Source organism: Condylura cristata, unplaced genomic scaffold (assembly GCF_000260355.1).
Source record: "Condylura cristata isolate star-nosed mole 26May11 unplaced genomic scaffold, ConCri1.0 scaffold00006, whole genome shotgun sequence".
NCBI classification, from domain to species: domain Eukaryota; kingdom Metazoa; phylum Chordata; class Mammalia; order Eulipotyphla; family Talpidae; genus Condylura; species Condylura cristata.
In genome coordinates this window covers 54,758,625-54,779,793 of record NW_004567107.1, presented here as the reverse complement: position 1 = coordinate 54,779,793, position 21,169 = coordinate 54,758,625, and the positions used below count along the sequence as shown (strand labels likewise).

The 21,169-nt window shown below is 35.3% G+C and overlaps 1 protein-coding gene across 1 annotated transcript in view; it reads right to left on the bottom strand.

Moving 5' to 3' along the window:
- Nucleotides 1–21,169, bottom strand: part of FOCAD (focadhesin) — a 240,939-nt gene that overhangs the window by 148,507 nt on the left and 71,263 nt on the right. Inside the window, exons 9-11 of the mRNA XM_004677690.2 lie at nt 15,613–15,700; nt 14,970–15,172; nt 6,152–6,409 (exon numbers count right to left, since the gene is read on the bottom strand). Of these exons, the coding sequence (XP_004677747.1) occupies nt 6,152–6,409; nt 14,970–15,172; nt 15,613–15,700 (549 nt within the window). The remainder of the gene's footprint in view (nt 1–6,151; nt 6,410–14,969; nt 15,173–15,612; nt 15,701–21,169) is intronic.

The window sequence follows — 21,169 nt, the reverse complement described above, 5'->3', positions numbered from 1 at the left end:
AGTGCCAGGGGATGGAACAGACACTTGACCTTGTATTTTGGTCTGTGCTTCTCTTTGTCTAATTGCTTCATGCTGACAGACTCATCCCAATTTTGCTTTAGGCATAATCGATTCTATGGTTACGAGAGGCTAGTAGTACAGCACTTCTTATCTGGAAAGCTCTTTATTAAAAGTACTGTACATTCTGATTTCTTTTTGCTGGTGTGAAGAACACAGGAAGCAGACTGACTTCAGGGGGTAGCAATTCATAGAACTCGGTGACAATAGAATAGAGAGCAACGTGTCCAAAGACTCTTTGTGCAACCTCTTTTATAGAATATATTTTCTCCTTTTCTCACAGCAGTAACTTACAGACCATTACATTTCACACATTTCTTATTCATTTCCTATGTTAAAATATGGCTTATGACCTGGAGTGGCACTGTCACAGGATTCTGCCCGGAAAGTCAACTTTTCACTATTTGATAACGTATGACTTTTCAAAGACCAGAAAGTCGTGGACCATGAACCTAGACACATAATGATTTCAAATGGCTCACAAATGTACACTTTTACAAATGGGGGGAAGAAATGTGCTTGGAAGGGTAAAATAACATTACCAAAGATTGCGATTCTCATCATTAAGCCGGGGCCTTAGCTAGACTTATTAAAATGTTAAAATAAAAGAAATAGAGATGCAAAATGTTAAGTAAAAACAAAATAAAATGAAAACAAGCAAAACCAAAAAGCACACCTTTGTGCCACTTCTAAACAAGCGGAAGCAGGCAAGCATCAAAGGTTTTAAAAACTCGATTGTTAAGTTCATCGATGGGGGCAAGTTGTTTTGTTTTTATTTTAGCTCTTAGAAGAATGTATCCACTTTTATTTCTTCCAACTGGTAAGTCATGTTTTCTTTTGACACTAATACACAATAAATTATCCTTTCAAAATAAGCTGAAGTCCAACACAGAGGGAGCCACTCTTGGCTTTGCTTCTACTTACTGACCTGTTAGTTGCCTTTAATAGTGAACCGGCTTAAAACACCTGCAACTGCAAACTCTCCAAGTCCTAAGGAGGGTCAGGTTCAAAGTAGGTCAGCAGGACACACACAACCCCACCCCCGCAGAGGGACTGATCACATGAATGTATCTCTAAGCAAATGGCAGCACATTTGCACCCAGTCACCAAGGCAAGGATGGTTCTGGACAGTCGTGCTCAATGGAAGCAGATTTTAACAAAGGAATTTGTGGTTATCTCAAAGCTGAAGCTTATAAATGTTTCCTCTTTGACTTATTTCATTTTAAAACCATTCAGAAAGAAATTAGTATACCTTACACATAGTATTTAGATCACTGAAGTTGAGACACTGAGCTATCCTAAAATCTTATTTAAAACCACCTAGGTATATCTAAAAATTACTAATCAGTTCAGATGTCCAAGTATTTATATCTTGCCATAACTCTTAACAAATGAAGTAGAAAAAAGGTAGAAAATGCTCTCAGTTTTTCAAAACACCAACATGTAGTCTTGATTTCCAAAAAAGAATATAATCTTTGTCAGATGGCCACCCCATATATATGTATTTAAAAAACATTATAGTAAGTATCTAATAACTGCTATAAAGTTTTTGAAGAATCATACAGCTAAATGAAAAATAGCCTCCTACAATATCTCTATTAGCCCCTGTGGTTTAATGCTTCAGATGGAGATATTTCTATACCAATAGAGAGAGAGAGTAATAGAGCTAGCAGATTAAATAAATGTATCATAATTATTACATAATCAATATATTAAATAATTATTTACCTGTTATAATAATTAGTTGTTAATATATTAAAGCTAATTTGACACATTAGACAAGGTTTTAACAGGTTTCTTCACAAGGAGCCAGCAGCCAGAGAAACATTGTGGAGAACTGGTGAGGAGAATCCCAGGCATATAGCAGTATACCTGAAGTTTCCAGAAGAAAAGCTGGGAGGATAATTACAAAAAACCGAGATCGGATTTGGCAATAACTAAACATAAAATCTAACAGGGAAGGAAAGTTTTATAGTTGAGTCTTCGAAGCAAGATAAAATCTTGTACAATGAATGGGTTGAGGAAAGTGGTAGAGAACTAGTGTTATCAACTTAAATTATGTGTGTATTAGAGACACACAGAGCCAGATATGATTCCTAACAAGTGAGCTGGGGACATAGGCAGTCAATCAACATTTGCTGATGAAAAATTATTAACCTCTCCTTAAGGAGGTTATATCAGTCTCAGACATTTCCAAACTGTCCACAACAAGCTATACAGGTTGGTAACCATTGGTAAAGGATTCAAAACAAGATTTGATATTGTCCATTAAAAAGTCAGTCATTAAAACTTTGAAAATGTCCCCATTTAAGCCTGAGGGCCGTGTTACTCCTTAATTAACTCTGCAGACAACCTATGTTTAACATTCCCTACCACTGACTTTATACCAGGTCCTACACAAGTCACAGAGGCAGGAAATGGCTCTAAGGAGAAATGAAGAAAACCAAATGGACATTACTATACTTGAGCCATGAAATCATGTGCTTCAATTGTCATTCAGAGCTCTCTGAAGGCAGCTGAATATGATTTACATCAAAATGTGGGAAAATAACATTACTCACGGTATCAGAAAGGCAGGAACTGTTATATAAACATAGCCAAGAGACACATGAATCAACTACTATGCCAGAAAAAAAAAAAAAACACTAAGGAAATAGATGGCACTCCCATTTATTATAAGCACAGACTATGATATGCAAACCTCTCTCTGAACTAACTGTGTTTAAAACTTCCAAGACTTCCACGGGAATTCACACACGATGTTCATTCTTGGATCTCTCCCCAGAACACTTGAACACATTCTCTCCAGGAATGTAAAAGACATTTAACTTTAACTTTTCCTGAGCACTGCCTGACCTGGGCTTCATCATCTGCAAATTAAGTCATATGATGACTGTGTAGAAAACTATGAGGATTGCTAGGAACTGTTGACAGTACTTCTAGAGATAGAAATATAATTTCTTACTATTTTTTCAAGTGTTGATTTATTGCTGTGGCTTTATGTAATTACGTAGTTATTTTAACATCATCATCTGTATCCATTTAACTCTAAAATGGTACCCACAAGGCAAGTTCCTTCTTAGTTTCATAGTCTTCCCTGGTCTTAAATGTATTAAACCTAATAGAAAATGCAAGCCACAAGGGAACTAGGGGACAGGCTTGGGCTGAAAACTCAGTGGGGAAAGGAAATCTATTAAACTATACAAGTAAGAAGTAACAACTAAATTTTTTAAAAAGCAAATTTTCTTACCATTATTAACACATATGTAACATTACTAAGTGACAATTTATTTCACCATTAATTAGTACCATCACATAATAATTTTCATTAATACCTTAGAACTCATAAAAACAACAATACCAAAACACACTTCATATATAGAATATCTCTTTGAAATTCTCAGCTATTTTCTTTCTCTGTATCTTACAGTAGGATTCTTACAATAAATCACACAAACATATTACTTAGATAGGCCCACTGCAGGTCAGCAGTAGGTGAAAGTAGCCACCCAAACCGGTGTGTGACAGTCTCAAAGTTCCTTCTCTTATTACTTATTTATTTAGCTTCTGATTATTAGCAGACTAAGATTTTTCTTTACTCTCAAGCCCACCATGAATTCTAACCAATAATTGCTTACAAATAATCTAACTTCTTTCTATTAGGTGAAAATAGACAAAAAAATGTGAATACATTACATGTGGTCTTGACAACTTAATGAAAAAGAAACGCTCCACCAGTAATAGAGTCTAGCACTAACTCATTTCAGCTGAAACTACTTCAAGCATCACGTACAATTAGAAATCTTGCTTTTGCAAAATATTCATTCTCATTTTGGCTTTCACCTTTTACTAAAGGTCATTGAAATGAGAAGTTACGATCTGATCACTTCATAAGGGAAGTTAGGAAAAATATCACTACCCCCCTACTACTAAGACACTTTTATTATCCTTTTCAAAAAAACTTAAATGACTTCACTTCTAAGTTTTTATATAATATTGCCTTTGCTGCTAAAAGAATTGAATAGCTATCTTTCACTATTTCAAACCACCATTCATTTTAATACCACAATTACACTGGGTATTTTTTCACATTTCTTTCAAAACCATCCAAGAAATAATCAACATAAGTGTACCAAACTAACTTTAATTTATAGCACTGTCTCTTAATAAATATTTATTAAGTAAGAAAGTGAATCTGCATGGCCAGTATGGTGATCTCCTACTTTTTTCATTTCAAGGTATACATGGAAAATGATATTCATAAGAAAACTTGGGTAAATAAGATAACAGGTGCCTGGAGGCTCCTACCAAGAACTTAGGGCACCCCAAGCTTAGACAGCTACTTGGCTGTCTGAGAACCAAGAGGGGGATAATATTTTAGCACATCTTAAATTCACATATAGCATTCCATATCCCAAAACAGTAAATGAGAAGTTCAACTCTACATTTTTTTTTTCTTTTGCTTAGTTAACAAACTCCTTCTTTTACTGCCAGAAAACTATTTTTCCACTAGGGAATCATTCCATCTTCATTTCTCATGGTCCTGGTGACATATAGAATTTCAAGGTGCTGACACTTCACCAACCTCCTTTCTACCTAGAATGGCTAATTAAAGTGCCCCATTAACCTGACATTGTGGTTAACTTAGTATGGGCATATGACCCAAGCAACATCAACTCCAGTATTTCTACAACTCTCTTCTTTTTGAATTGTGAATATAAGTTACAAGGTTTTAGATTTTCAGCCAATTCACAGAGAAAAGAAGAACTGTACAGTAAATAAGCAACATAGGCCATGGTTATTCTAAACTTTAGAACTAATAAAAATGCCTAAGACAAAGTAGGTTTCTGTTGCTTGTAACCAGTGGTATCAGCCTGTAATGTCAAAGATCAAATGCATTTCCATAGTATAAATATAAATATATTGACGGAATATATGTTTTACCCTAGAGGAATGCATAGATCAGGTAAACTACCAAATGACTTCTTTATCTCCAGGCATTATTTGTACATTAAATATTCTAAAGAGACTATCCCACAAGGTGTCAATACCCTGAAGGAAAACATTGGAGAGAAGTCAGTCAGACTATTACAGAAGATGAAGGGGAAAATGAAGTCAGAAGTCAAAATGATTCAATTACCTATATACCATAAGATAAAGACACTTTGAGTATTTTAGATTCTCTAGTAGAATCTGAGTAGGAGATATCCAGTCAGAGGTCAAACTTTTTCAAAGTTGTTTACTAACCAAAAAAGAAGGCTAGAAACAAAAGGGAATTTCAGATACATCATAACTTAAAGAAACATTTCTCTCATTTTCACCACCAAATTCCTTTCCAAAGGAACACAGTTTTCTATAAAGAGAACTTTCTCTTCATCATGCATGACAAGAAACACAAGCACGGATACTAAAAAACAAAAGATAAAAAAAAAACCTAGTTGGTTAGGAAACACCTTCACAGAAAAAGAATTCTAGAGATTCATCTTATTACACATTACTATGTGAAATATATGGTTCGTTTAAAAGGGGGAGGAGGCACTGTTTTTAATGACTGTTATCTCATTAACCTCTAATTTCTGAGCAGATAGGAAGAATAATTGTTTATCATCACATACCAGTATACTGAATATTACCTTATATAACAAGGACCGATGTTTTTTAATTTATTACATGATTGAACGAAGATAGGATCAAACTGCAAGAGGTTGAAATGAGTTTAATGCCTATTTATAAGCACCTTTATCCTGAATTACTTAATCTGTATCCACCTTAAGAGATCAATATTAGAACTAAGGGATATGCATGAAATGAAATAAACTTCAAAAACTAACAAAAGAATTACAAATTAGCAATTCCACCAAAATCCAAAATACCAGAATAGCATCACAAGCAGACTCCTTTGCAAAGCATACTTTCATTAAAGAAACATTTGCAACATTAAGCATACATCAATTTAGAGTAATGAAAATAAAAGAACACATTGGGAAGATAAAAACAGGAAAAAAAATAATTTAAACTTTGGAAAAAAAAGACAATGTACCCTATGAATAATTAAATTTCACCCCAATTACTGCTCTATTATTCTCCTCCTTACCTGAGAGGAATCTGCTTGGGCTAATTTTGTAGTGACCTTCAGTATCTGCTGAAGATTTTGTCCTTTATCTTCAACAAGGAGGTGAGCCAGCAGGAGAAAAACATGCACAGGGATCTCTGTAGTAATGGGGAGCAACGACTCCACTGAAGCCAGCCAGTCACTTGCTGCAGAACCTTCTCTCATGACTTCAAAGATCCTCCAGGTTGTAAATACTGAACCATACATGCTGGTTATAGGGAATGCAAAGTTGTAGGAGAGCTGAAAAAATAAACACAAAAAGGTAGGAATCTGTAAGAGAAACATATTTGACAAATTTTTGACATTCATTTGCTTTACTGTATTTCAATGTCTAAGAAATCAATTAAACAGAATGAATACAAAGTTTTCAGTTCTTACCCCAAATCACTCTGCACACACATGATTTAACAGTGGGAGAGAGGAAAGAGTAGCTGTTAGTTGGAACTCTAGAATTTTATCACGACTGAGATTTACCATCTCTTCTAGCTAAGAGAAAAAAAACGGATCAATATACAACCTCCCAAGTCAATAGTTTGGAGAAAGCCATTATCAGGAAGAAGTATTTACAAATGAAAGGGAAGATAGAAAAACACTCTGTTTGCTCAGTTCCAGGTCCTGGTAAGAGGCAGCCCTGGGCAGATGGCAGACTTGGACTAAGGACAATTCATTTTTGAAACAGACTGTATTTTTATAGGAACAGAACTGGTTCAGTGAGAGCCTAGGAATTTATTAATAATTATAAATCCCTTCTGCAATAGGAAGTAGCCTGACGCTTTACATTGAAATGATATCCAAAGAAGAAGTGATGTTTAAGTAACCTTGATTAATGACTTCACGGAAACAAAGAAGTGAAGTCAGGGATAGAGTGGACAAAACCCTGCCAGGTGAGCTTTGTGCCAAAATGACTTCTTGAGATGACACAGATATTAGAGAACCACTATATATTACCAGCTAATAAATTGATTCAAGTCATTCAAAATGTGATGAGACTAATTAGAAATCTTGACTATAACTATCCTGTTATTGAAGACTGACTAATAATGGATGACAAAGGATGAGAATAAAAGTTAAACTGCATAAATCTTTTAATAACAATTTATTGAAATACAATTCACATACCATAAAATCCATCCTTTCAAAGTTTATAACTTGGTGGATTTTAGAAATTCATAGCTTGAAACCATCATCACTACTCATTTTAGAACATTTTTATCACCCCAATGGGAAACCTCATACCGTCTTACAGTTATTCCTCATTCAACCCTCAGTCTACTATTCTGGCCATTTCATGTAATAGGAATCATGTAACATGTAGTGTTTGTGACTGAATTTTTTCACTTAGCACATTCAAGTTTCATCCATGTTGTATCTTGTATCAATACTTCATTTCTTTTCAAGATCAAATAGTATTCCACTACATGGATATATCTTGAGTATCTGTTCATCAAGTAATAGGCATTAAGACTAATTTTATTTTTTGGCTATTATGAATAATGCTATGAGTGTCAAGCAGAAGTTTTTGTGAAGACATAATATGTTCAATTACTTCGAGTAAATGCTTAAGAAGGGAGATATCATTTATTTGTCACTGTAAAAACAATGAAGTAGATCGTTTTTACTTAAAAATATTGCCCACATGATATACAAGATACAGATAATGTGCCTGGAAACCTACCAAATATTTTTTAAGACATGAGGGAGGAGTCATTTGTGTTTGCTTGTATATGGTAAGAAAAACCATCTAGACAAACACATTAGACATTAATAACCACTAATCATCATTTTCCACTTGAGAGCCTGGGAACTAGACAATTAGAATTATGATGAAGAGATTTTCCACTGCATATCATTTTATAATTTTGAACTATGTTAATGTATCTCTATTTCAAAACATTATAAACTTAAAAATTAAATAATATCTAAATTTATCATAGCTCTAATTCTCAAAAAATATTTTCTCCCAAGAAGATAAAATTCATTAAAGCTAAAGTCAAGTTCTTTAGATGCATGATGAAAAGCATTGGATTTGTGAGTTTAAAAGACCAGATTTCAGCATAATCATGCTATTAACTGTTACACAATTTCTCTAAGTCTTACATTCTTCACTAGTGAAATGGAAGGAATGTCTGCTTACCTGTTACATTAGTGAGATGGTTTATGAGGCATTATCTATAAAGCACCTAGCATAGTACCTAAATACAAGGAAATATTATTGCTGTCATCATTAAAAAAGAAAACTAAAACTGATGGATATGAGAAAAATAATTGTGATTCATTCATTTTGTACCATAAATTGAACCAAATGCAACAACATTACAGAGACATGTAAAAATAAACTTATTGAAATGGAAAGTCAATCCCATTTTACTTAAAGTATTATATCCAGGTTTAGGCTCTGTTCTCTGTTTGTTTGTTTGCCTAAGGTTAAAGCAGCAGGAGAAAAGGCATAATGAATAAGAGGTCATAGAACAGCCTCTGTCCCATTGAGTGACAGCCGCTGCTGGCACAATCCCAGAGTTTTCCTCCCAGCACCAGCTACCAAATCCTGGCCCCACTGCCTCAGGGAGGACCTGTGAAAGTGCTCATATAGGCTCTGTGTCACAGAGGAGAAAGTAGGTGTTTAAAAATAAAAGAGGTTTGTGTTAGGTGTGTTATTTCTCAATAAAATAATAAGATAGTGAAAAAATAAGTGAAAAATAACCAGTTATGAAACATCTTCTATAGATATAAGAGTTAGGAATCTAAAAACTTTTTAATAAAAATGTTCAAGAACAAAAGAATCAATAAGACAGATATATGATAGCACTTCCTTGTCTAAAGAATTAAAAAAGAGAGAGAGAGAGATGAAACACATAGATTCTTGTTCATTTAAAGAATAGGCCCTCCCTGGTGGTGCAGAGGGTTAAAGCACAGCACTAAGAAGCTAGAGCCACTTCCACATGAGTTCGATTCCCGCCTGCCCCAGAGGTGACCACATGGTGCGGCGGACCTCTCCTGACCCTCCTGCTGCTCCCCTTAGCAGTGTACTTCATCGATCTGCCTGTTCTGCTCCCCACTCTGTCTCTGGTGAATCCTCTCATCATCCCTGCACCTCTGGCCTGCACCCTGGTTCTGCATGCATAAATAAATATTTTTTTTTAAAAAAGAATAACACTCATCCATAATAGTGACTAAAACATGCTTAACATGGGTAAGGGCAGGATTTTGTCAGGAAGGAGACATGGAAGCCCAAACCTGGAGATCCTCATAAGTCGGATAGGTTTCTGCTAGAAAGAATTTGACCTCTCACCAGACGGGAAGAAGACCAATAGAATAGACAAAGCCACAAAGAGTTTTTCTTTTATGAACATTGTGAAGAGTCTAGTCAAGAGCTGAGAGACTTGGGAGCAGTTGATTATCTTCCAAGAGAACCAACACCACTCTCAATACCAAGTCATTCATCACATATAGAAAGCCAAGATCTAGAACCTCTTAATTTCAAATCAAAGTTTTCCAGAAGCCAAGTTACTATTACTATTGATTACTATTACTATTGATTACAGTAGTAATCAAATTACTATTGGTATATTGTTTCCCTGTAAATGCAAAATTATTAACTCCCAAGTTCAGCACAAAGACAATAAATTATTGTGCAAAATAAAAAAAAAAAAAGATAAAAGCTACCAAAGTGGGAGGGCTGCAGTTTAGAGTGAAATCACCAAAGTCTGAATTTCAACACAACCCTCACTATCTGTGTAGTCCAAACAAGTTAGTGAACCTCTCAAACGTCAATATCCATTTGTCTAATGAGTAGTCTAAGAATACCAGGAAAATGCAAATCAAAACCAATACCACTTCACACCCATTAGAGTGGCTGTAAAGTAAAAGACAGTATAACAAAAGTTGGCAAGAACATGGCAAAAAGGAATTTTTACACTGCTGATGGGAATATAAAATACTACAGGCCATATGGAAAATAGTGTGGCAGGTTCTCAAGCTCTTGAGCATGTAGTTATTACGTGATCTAGCAATACCACACCTAAGTTCTATGAGAAATGAAAACATAGCTTAATACAAAAACTTATACAGGATTCCTCTTACCAGCATTAGTCATAAGCAAAAACTAAAAACAACCCAAAAGTTCAACAGACGGATCAAAATTAAAACATGCTGTATCCAAAATGGGTGAATTTTGAAAATATTATGCAAAGTGTAAAAAGTAAATATCCAACAACCATATATTTATAATTCCATTTATTTGAATTATCCAGAAAAGACAAATATTTAGAGAGAATGGAGCAGGGGAAATGGGAAGTTTGAGAAGCAACAACTAAGAGATATCCAGTTTTATTCTGGAGTAATAAGAATGTTCAAAACTGACTATGGCAATATATAACTAAATGTACTAAAAAAACACAACATTAAGGGTCCTCCTTGGTGGCGCAATAGGTAAGGCCACAGCACTGCAAGTGAGCCACAACCACTTTAGTGCAAGTTCGATCCCCAGTCCCAGAGGTGACCCACATGGCACAACAGACCTCTCCTGTCTCGCCCTCTGCTCCCCTCAGCAGTGTACTTTGCAGATCTGCCTGTTCTGCTCCCCACTGTCTCTGATGAATCATTTCACTGCCTCTGCACCTCTGGCTTGTACCCTACTTCTGTATGTAAATAAATAAATCTTAAAAAAAAAATTGAGCTTGTATACTTTGACTAAAGTGAAAGTACATGAATTTTATCTCAATAAGTCTAATAAAAAAAATTAAATTCCCACTGAATAAACCGGCGTAAGTCATTTATCTTCTCCATGCCTTGGTTACCTCATCAGTAAGTGAGACCAATAATATTACCTAAGTTGAAGAATTAGGGGCAAAATTAAAAGTATTTAATATATATGTCAAAGCACTCAGAATGGAGCCTGCACACCAAAAGTGTTGAATAAGTAATCTCATAAAGTAGGTACTTTGTTGCCCTTTTTCTCACGGCCTATAGAAACTCAGTTATTAGTCCAAGGCACACAGCTGGAAACAGAAACAACAAAAAAGCTTACTTCACACTTAGTGTGAATAATGTGAACTGATCCATATAATTCCTGATATTGAGCAAATGCTTGATAAAATGTTGATTTTAGCTCTCATAGGAAAATGAATCTTGTAAATCTTGTGATTTTTTGAGACTAGTATTCAATTTTTTTTGTTTACTATACATTACTTCAAAGCGACTTTGAATAAAATCTCCTTGCACTGCTTTATTACCAGGTAACAAGTACCTGATAGTTTATGTTCAAGTCAAGTACTTTATCAAAAAAATTCAAAGACTAAACATATGATAGACTAACTCAGTCAAGATGTTTCTAAATCTTTTGGTTGACTCAAGCTGTTTTAGAGATGAACTTTACCCTGCTGTATGAAGAAATTAATTTTTAAGTCCACTCACTACATCGGACCTACACACCCTAACTTCCCTCCAAAAATGCTTTTCTAATTCTATCTTATTGGCTGTGCCAGCAATCATTGTAGTATGTCTCAGCTCCAAATAACATTTCTTTGTTCTGCTTTGTGATACTACACCTGTACTTGGTCAACATTTCTTTTTCCCTCTGGCTGTTAATAGAAGGCACAGGAGGGAGAGCACAAGACACAGGAGAGAAATGGTCTTTCGTCAGGTTCCTGTGAGCTTCTTTGATGTTTATACCATGTTTGTGAGGGACATGCAGGAGGCCTGGATTCCTGAACCAGCTCTCCCAATTCCAGGCCACTCACCCCCAAAGGATGGCCTAGCTCAGGCCCGCAGCCCTCCTCCCTCTCTCCCCCAGCATATTTATCATCCAGCAGGCATTAAGCAAATTCTTTCCAAGAAAATCAGACCTCTATCTTGAGTGGGGAGAGTCTCAGTTCCTTAATTCCTTCCTTGCATAGTCTCCCAGAAATAGTAGCTGCACACTGTAAAGTCCAGTTTATTATAGCAGTAATCCTAACAGCCTCTTTTTACAAGTTTAATAATTAAACACTCTTTACTAGTTAATAATTCTTTGTATGAAGTTTTTCTTCATTCAATTTGTCAGTTTGCTTTTCTGTCTCTTGACTAGGCCCTGGCTCATACACTGGCACTTTCTCCCCACCCATCACTTGTGGGGGAGCAAGAATTTTCAAGCACTTTAGAATGTACAACTAATGTTTTGTTTTGTTTTTTTACCGAGGAGACCACAAACAGGTGGCTTAAATACCACATTTGATAGCCCAAAGGAAAGGCTTATGTTTGCCACAAACCACTAAAAAAAATTTACTCATTTTTTTAATGCTAAGTTACTTTTATTAACTGTATTATTTTTTACTGAGGCAATGTTGGTATACGACATCATATATGATTGAGAGACATAGGTTCATAACTTTTCAGATGATTGTTATCATACCACATCCACCACCCAGGTACCCACAGTATCCCATCATGGCCCATTGGGCCCCCTCCCTGCTTTGCTCTCCAACCTTCCACCCACCTACTTCCTCTGATAGCATTAATTTTACAGTCAGATTTCTATGGTTTGATTTTTGTCTTGTCTTTGTTATTCTAACATGATAATGGTTTCATATCTTACATTTCTGAATTCTTAGAAATGGGAAGAAATGCTTAAAAAGGGTTAGTTCATTATTATCCATACTTCAGAAATGAATAGGTAATACAGAATTTCTTGATACAGGATTTTTGTAATTGTTTTCATTCATAAGACAAACTGTGCTTCTGGAAAATCATGCTAGTTCTGAATCAAATATACTGAGTCAAAATCACCACTCTAAAATAAATAAATAAACCTGTGGTCTTTGTACAAATCTCTTTCTGTAATAAATCAAAATGGTGAAACTATCTTCTGTAATCTTATCAGGAACATACTTTCCTCATGGATATCTCCTATGTGGTAAACAAAAGGCCAGGTACTGAGGATGCAAAATAAATGAGTTATAAATACTAATCTATTTCTTTGAATATTGGGTAATAACAGAATATTCAATTTAGCAACTGAAAACACCAAAAGTTCCACAACAGTTGCAATTTAAATATGAGCATTCATTAGGATTAACATTAAGAAATAAAGGCAGAGCACAAAAGAGCCCAAGATTCTTTCCTTCAATGAACTCATAGAACTACTGGAAGTACACATATGCACTCCTTAAGTGAAGACAACACAATTGAGAAATGCTAAAAATGCTGGGGACACAGAGAAGAGAAAGTAATAAATTCTGACTCTAGGCTGAGGACATTCAGCTAGATTCTTGAAGAATGAATAAGATCAGGCAAAGGAGACAATCTGACATTATGTACAAAAGCAAAGATTTAGGAAGAGATGAGGAGAGTTTGGGACATGTTAAATTCATAGGTATGTTTAGAATATACAGTCCTGGACAGGTGCAGAAAAAAAAAAAAAACTAGCAGTGAACTGGGCTTAAATTTTGTAAAGGGTGATCATTTCTACTGAAAGCCTAAGGCAGCACAATATCACCAGGAAGTTATATCTCTAACATTCCTTGCTTCACTCTATATCAGCTGCTCAAGAGAAAGTCCAACTATAATGAGGCTAAGATACTCGCACACCTGAGCAAATAGTAAGCTGAGTACTTACACATTAGGGGTAGGACGAGCCATAGTAAATACCACTTGTGATTTGAAGAAACACAACTCAGACAGAGTCTGTCCTGGCTGCCCCCACCCCCACTTAGAATCTAACCATTGTTCCACATGGGCTAATCAAGAGGAAGGTCAAAGCCCATTAGGAAATGTTGATCCCATTCTATGAAGAGTACAAAATGCGAGAAACAATTTTTTACAATGCAAACCAATGACTTATTTCAAATTTTAAAATTTTAGTCAAACAATTTGAATTAAGAAAGTATAGTATGCATTCAATTTGCCTATAGGCTACTATGCCTAAAGGTAGACTCAAGGAATAATAGCGCTTGGATTTTGGCTGTTGGAACAGTGACAATGTGATTAAAGGTATCTCTGGTTTTGCAGCTGAAGCAACTGTGCGTTTAGCCTCTCCCCATGGAAACTCAGATGTTTCATTATTTTGAGCTTACTTAAGACTCATTCAACCTCCAAAGAAGTGGTAGAAAAATTCAAAATACTCTTAAAAAAAAAGAATATATCTGGCAAGAGGAGGCCTAGGACTGTCACTAACCAGACATGAAAAATACTTTTACATTACTGGTAAAGGAAAAATGAGAGCAATACAGTAGAATGGAGTATGCCTTACATTGGAAAAGGAATGGGGGGGAAAGGCTGTGATCTTCCAATTGAAGGCAGGGAAGCAGGGAGACACAGGAGACATCAACAGCTATTACACCAGGGAATAATGTGTAAGGTGCCATATTCTAAAAATGAAGTCTTGGTTATTACAAGCATCAGAACCTCCAGGCATTTGATGGGATTTCCCAGCTTGGACTGTCCCAAATGTAGAAATATGCTGCATTTATTAAAAAGTAGGACAAGTAAAAAAGGATTCCATGATTAAATATGTTGAAGAACTAGGTTAAAAGAATGAGTTCCTTTTCTGCAGGTCCCTCCAGACTTTTAATCACTAATATACACTTGGAAACTCAAAAAGGAAAAAATACTACACAGCATTTCCAAAATTTATTTCACAGCAGGACTTCCTTTAATCTCTTATGGTCCAGAAGAAAATACTAACTGCCTGACAGCATGGTAAAGTTCAAAGGTAGAGTTTAAACCCCCCCAAAAATTCTTACCTCCTAAGGAAGCATATGCAAGATACTAAATCCCACATTGCCACTTCACCCTCAATTAAGAGAAACAAGAATGCACTCATTACCTTTCGGTGATCATCTCTGTATTCCTCCTGCTGTACCAGTTCCAAAAGGTTTAGTGCCAACTGCTGCCTAGAGGGACCTTCTTCATCCATGGACATGCATTCTTCCAAGGCAGTAGAAGATAGTATCTGTAGAATTGGCATCACTAGCAGCAAAGATAACTTTGGGATTTTCTGCCCCTCCACAGAAGAAAGGATCTTCAAGGCTATTCATGAAAACAATGCACATTTTTAAAAATCAATGCTCCACTTACACAAAAAAAACATAACAATGACATGCAAATCATTTCTTGCCCCTTTACCCTTGGGTGAAACTCTTAATTAAAGCTGATAACACTTCAAATTATTTACCAATATCATTGCTAAATGATGTAGCTTATGATCTAAAAAACAGCCAACGTAGTTGGTTAAACTATGGTATATGGAACCTTGCAAAAAAATAACACCTTACTGGAAAAGGGAAAAAAAAAATTTTTAATAATGACCAATTATGAAAATTCCAGAACAGAAATAATAAAAATCCCTGGAGATGAATGAAAAGAAAATCACAGGCTACCAGCCCATTACACCATTACAGCATAGCATGATTCTTATCGCCAAGCATGTTATAGGCACATTTTACTTTAATGAGTGTACTTTCATTTACCTAGATTTAAGATTGGCTTCTGCTGACTTGCTGGTGTCTGTAGAAGTAATAAAGCTATTCCAATTATGACCAATTCAATAGGAAAATCCTGAAATAAAAAGAGCTGGTGAGTAAGTTCTGAGACTCATGGTTTGAATAATAAAATATATACACAAGAGGAGTATGCTTACCATGAGATTACAAACTTTAATTTTTTTCAAAAGTAGTTATAATAAGTCTGATCAGGGGTCTGCAGGGTGGCTCAAGGGGTTAAGTCACAGCACAATCAAGCTACTTACAATCAGCACATCACAAGTTCCATCGCTGGCAGGGAGCTGACCCACAAGGCCCCGCAGGCCTCCCCTGTCTTGCCAGATGCTCCCCTCAGCAGTGTATTTCAGTTAATCTGCCTTTCTGTTCCCTACTCTGTCTGGTGTATCTCCAACCTCCTCACCCCTCCCCACATACACCTTTGGTCTAAATCTCTGTTCTTGAATGTATAAATAAATAAAATAAATCTTTTTTTTTTTTTTTAAAAAAAAAAGCCTGCTCTAATAAAGGGAGAAATAGTGAAAGTCCCGGCAACCACACATAATTCAAAATGTTTTCCATGTGACCAAAAGCAATATAATAGACTTTTATATTTAAGAGTCAATCTTTGAAAACTACCTAAAGTACTTAATTTAAAAATATTTCTTTTCAGGGGCCCTCCCTGGTGGTGCAGCAGGTTAAAGCACAGCACTAAGAAGCTAAAGCCACTTCAGCAAGAGTTCCATCCCCTCCTGCCCCGGAGGTGATCCAAATGGCGCAGCAGACCTCTCCTGAACTGCCCACTACTCCCCTCAGCAGTGTACTTCCTAGATCTGCTCCCCATTCTGTCTCTGGTGAATCCTTTCACCGCTCCTATACCTTTGGCCTGTACCCCAGTTCTGTATGAATAAATAAACAAATCTTTAAAAAGAATATTTCTTTTCTGTGAAGTATCTTGATTATCTCCTTACCTAATACAGATATGATTTATCCATTTAACTTACATAAGGAATTACACTAAACACATTTTGATAAATCATGATTATTAGGATAAAAGAAATACTAATGTCAGAAAGCAGAGATTATTTTCAAATTATGGTAATTTTTTAATAGTAGCCATAGAAATTTAAAATTGTTAATTTCATAAAATACATAAAGGAGCTGAAAAAAGAAAAAATGAACACGTACATTAAATTCTAAAACATAAAATCCTAATAACAAAGGATTTCTGACATGCCTAAGTAAAGAAAACATTAATATATTATGGTACTAAAGAAGAAAGGGGGCAATGATGAAGTTACTTTCTTCTGATTTTACAGAAATGCCTGCAGAGAAAAGTCCCCATGAATCATGAGGCCAAGCAAATATATATATATATATATATATAATCTTCAATTGCTTGCATAACAGATATTTTGTTTCACTGATTTTTAATAGACACCAAACGATAATATCATTTAATAAGATCTTCTCATAAAAATCTGTGTTGGACATCTTGCTTCCACTTTAAACACTCCAGCTCCTCCTATAGCAACTCTTGATTCCTGTCCTATACCAGTCAGAGATCTAGAAGTCGAGGTCAATTAAAGCTCCCCAAAGCCAAGAATGATGAGCTGGCTCTAGAAGTTTAGGGATAAATGCTTCCCCCTTTATTCTGGAAACTTTTGGAGAGATGTGAGATGCCATAACGTTTCTCAGAAGATTCTGTGAGGATGAGCAATTGGTTGCTTGTTGCCATAGCCAACTTCTCCACTTTCAACATTTCCCTTTTCTTGTCCCTTTCCCACTTCTTAAGATCAAACTAACAAAGGAGTGCCTGTGGCATAAACCCTTTGTGTATTTGTATTCCACAGTTACTACAGTGAAACCCAGGCTCTCCTTTTGCCTGTAGGGTAACTCAAAATCTACTTTTGAAGGAACTGAAACTAATTCATAGCCTATCTAGAGAAAGAGAGCAAAATACTAAAAGAAGGGAGTGTCTTATTCATGACCACATGAGTCTCAATAGACTCCTCAGAGTGTATGCTTGTCCTCAAATCAAATGAAGGCTACCAATGAATACCACCTATGTACGAGCACTAAGTACATATGCTGGGCCTTAAATGTTGCTGTGACAAGACAGTATTGAAAAACTGTTTTATTAGGTGGAAACTTAATATAAAACTTACTTACTAAGTAAGAAAGCCTTCATCAGAGATAAGTCTCTGGAGCAGGCACACAGATAGCAGCCCAGTTCACATAACCACTCAGTGCCATGATTTTGCAACCTACCAAATTCCATCAGAGCTGACTGATTCCAGCCAGGCCACCTAGATTATTTTCTTAGGAATTTGAAAACTTTATATGACAAAGAATAAATGTGAGCAGAACCCAGTCATCTTAGAAATCTTTAGTTCCTGGCTTACCATAGCCAGAATATTGAGCTCTTGCTTCACTTTTGAAATCTAACCAAGCTCCTCACAATTAGTGTCAATTTTGGGGATCAGAGTATATATATTTTTTTGAAATGGAAAGGGCCTTAATCATTCAAATAAGTCTAAAAAATAGTCAACTAAAACCAAATTCATTTAAACTAATGTAGCCTAAGAAATAATCCATTTTCAGTGTGCAATGAAACATCTTCCATATAGAGTGGTCCAAGAACAAAGGGGAAAAGAAAATTTAAAGTAATATTTGAATTGAATATTCAGGTGATAAATTCAGTAACCTAGAAATGTAGGTATAATCTCAAAAAAATAGATGAGATGACAAAACTGCTTTACTCTTCATTTTATTTCACATTATGCTTACAGATCTAAAGGTGTATGTTTGCAAAATTGGCTTCCTATGCTTTGTTTTTTTGCCTCAGGGAACCTGGGATGGGGACTGAAGAAAAGGAAATTTTCTAACAGTTCTACTTCCTTTTATGTTCTTCTAAAATTGTTAAAATATTGTACAAAAGGGAAACATAATATAAATATGACCTTCTCTTTCAGACACTTTCATTGATCTAAATCAAAGTCTACTGCAAGTCTAGATTATAATCAAAAATATTTTAAAAATTGGACTCAAGAGCCAAACTGAAGCAATTTCTCTTGGCCCAAAATAGGACAATTTGAGCCTTAATAAGGATATTATCTATTAAGAGACTGAAGTTCATAAAATATGTTTAAATCTATAAGTTCAAAGTAATATTTTTAGAAATGCATAAGAGGGAAAGTCAAGTACTTATACTATTTTTCCTATATATATTCTACCACTGGGCAACCAAATAGTAAGGGTGAGTATTACTTTATAAAAGTATTCCAGCAAATAAACAAAGAAGGTATTATAGAATTAGAACATCAACATTTCTTTAACTCCTAATAAATTAATGGAATCAGGCATTGAGCATCAATGACCACCATCATCCTAACAAGAAAGAGCAACATACATCATGTTCTTCTTGATGAAAGAACACAATACTCCCTGTAGTCTTAGAAAAACAAAATGAAACCAAGAATGTTCTGAATCTGATCAAGACACTATAAAAATACCTAGTAACAGAGAAACATGTTAAAGTGCACTTGAGGATGCATTCAGCAAATCTCACAAAGTAGAAAAGTCTACAGCTCACATAAGCCAGGTCTGTCAATAAATAAGCTGCAAAGAAATAATGAGGGGCTGGAAGGGGATCATCCTATAAAAAGAGATCACACACATGCTAGCACACCACAACTGACGTCATGGTGTCTGACATATACACATAGGTGCTAAAATGATAAAGAAATGTAAGGAAGCTTTTCTATAAAAGTTAGCGTAGGGCCCTCCCTGGTGGCACAGCGAATTATAGTGCAGCACTACAAGCTGGCCGCAGCTACTTCAGTGCAAGTTCAATACCGTGCCCCCAAGGTGATCCACAAGGCACAGCAGACCTCCCCTGTCTCACCCGCTACTCCCCTCAGCGGTATACTTCATTAGTCTGCCTGTTCTGCTCCCCACTTTTTCTTTGGTGAATCCTCTCACAGCCCCTGCACCTCTGGCCTATACCCCAGTTCTGTATGCATATAAATAAATAAATCTTTAAAAAAAAAAAGTCAGCGTAGATAGGGAAGGAGACAAGCGATTGTGGTTAACACTGGCTTGTGGACAACCTCAGCCATGACTGGAAAAGTTAAATTTCTAGATCAGAGGGATCCTTATGAGAGTTTGCCTCATACAACAAAAAATTATGACAATAACCTGGTATTAGTTTAAAAGGCCCACTCATCCCTAATTCAGTTCTTTAGGGTAGGTCCCATGCTTTTACATTATTAATAAACTCTGTCCAATGTCAATAATTTGTATGCACACTAGTTTGAGCCATTTGACTGAGTTGTAAATTTCACAAATTTTGTATGTTTCCCGCATAAAAAATATTGCTAACTGTGTGCTTGCAAGTGGGAGAGAATATGCAGTAACATAGAAATGACAGCAAAATGAATTAAATGATAATTATAATCAATAATTAAGTCTCCGACTCACATGGATCTAGTATAAGCACAAAAGAATATAGGGCTTACCCACTAAGTATATTATATTTACAGTTAAGACACACACCTTCTGGCAATTTAGCTACATAAATAGCTAAATTTAGATAAAATATTTATCTCTAACACATTACCTATTTATCCGTATTTTCCTATAAATGTTCCATATAATACCTATATCATATTACAAATCATTTTATAACCTATTTTATACTAATAGGTATACCTATATTAATAAGTTATGTATCTGAATAAGGCTTTAACATATAATATGAATATTTTATGCTTATATATAACATATTACTATCTAATATGTAACATATTACCATATATTTCTACATTAAGTATATATATATATATTGCATACATGTTACTATATATTATTACTGTGTAACATACCACACAGTAGTATATACTATATTTATACAACAAACATATAAATATATAATAAATAATACATTCATCTTATATAGAACATAAATATATATTATTATCTATAGATTCTTCCAACAAGATAGTTGGAAGTCGTAGTATCTACAAATGTGAGGAATAAAATTTTGTTCTGTCATGCTCTAACAGTCTAACATATCCCTTCCTGTTTATTGCCCTATTCATATTGCCCTGCTCCAAGCCCTTCTCCACTCTGCATTAAAAAGCTTTCCACCCACAAAAATTGAAGATATTTCTCTGCTTAAAGGTGGTGAATAGTGTCCTACTGCAAAGAAAACAAAATGTAAATTTATTTGTGCGGCATGGAGGGATTCTTCATGATATTCTCTCTTATACCTTAATCCTTTAATTGTTTGCTGTGTTTGAGCACATGCTTTGTCACTGCCACAGTGGTCTTCCCAACTTTTGGCATGTACCATGTAAACTCCTAGTCAGACTCAAATAACACATGCTCTATGTCTCTTGAGTTCTCACTGCTTTTTAAATATAACTCCATAGCAACTAACTGTAACAAAAAAATCACAACTTACTATACTGCAATTATTTCTTTGCACGTCAGTAAGTCCCTTGAAGTCAATGAATATATCTTTTCATCTATGTACTCAAGAGGG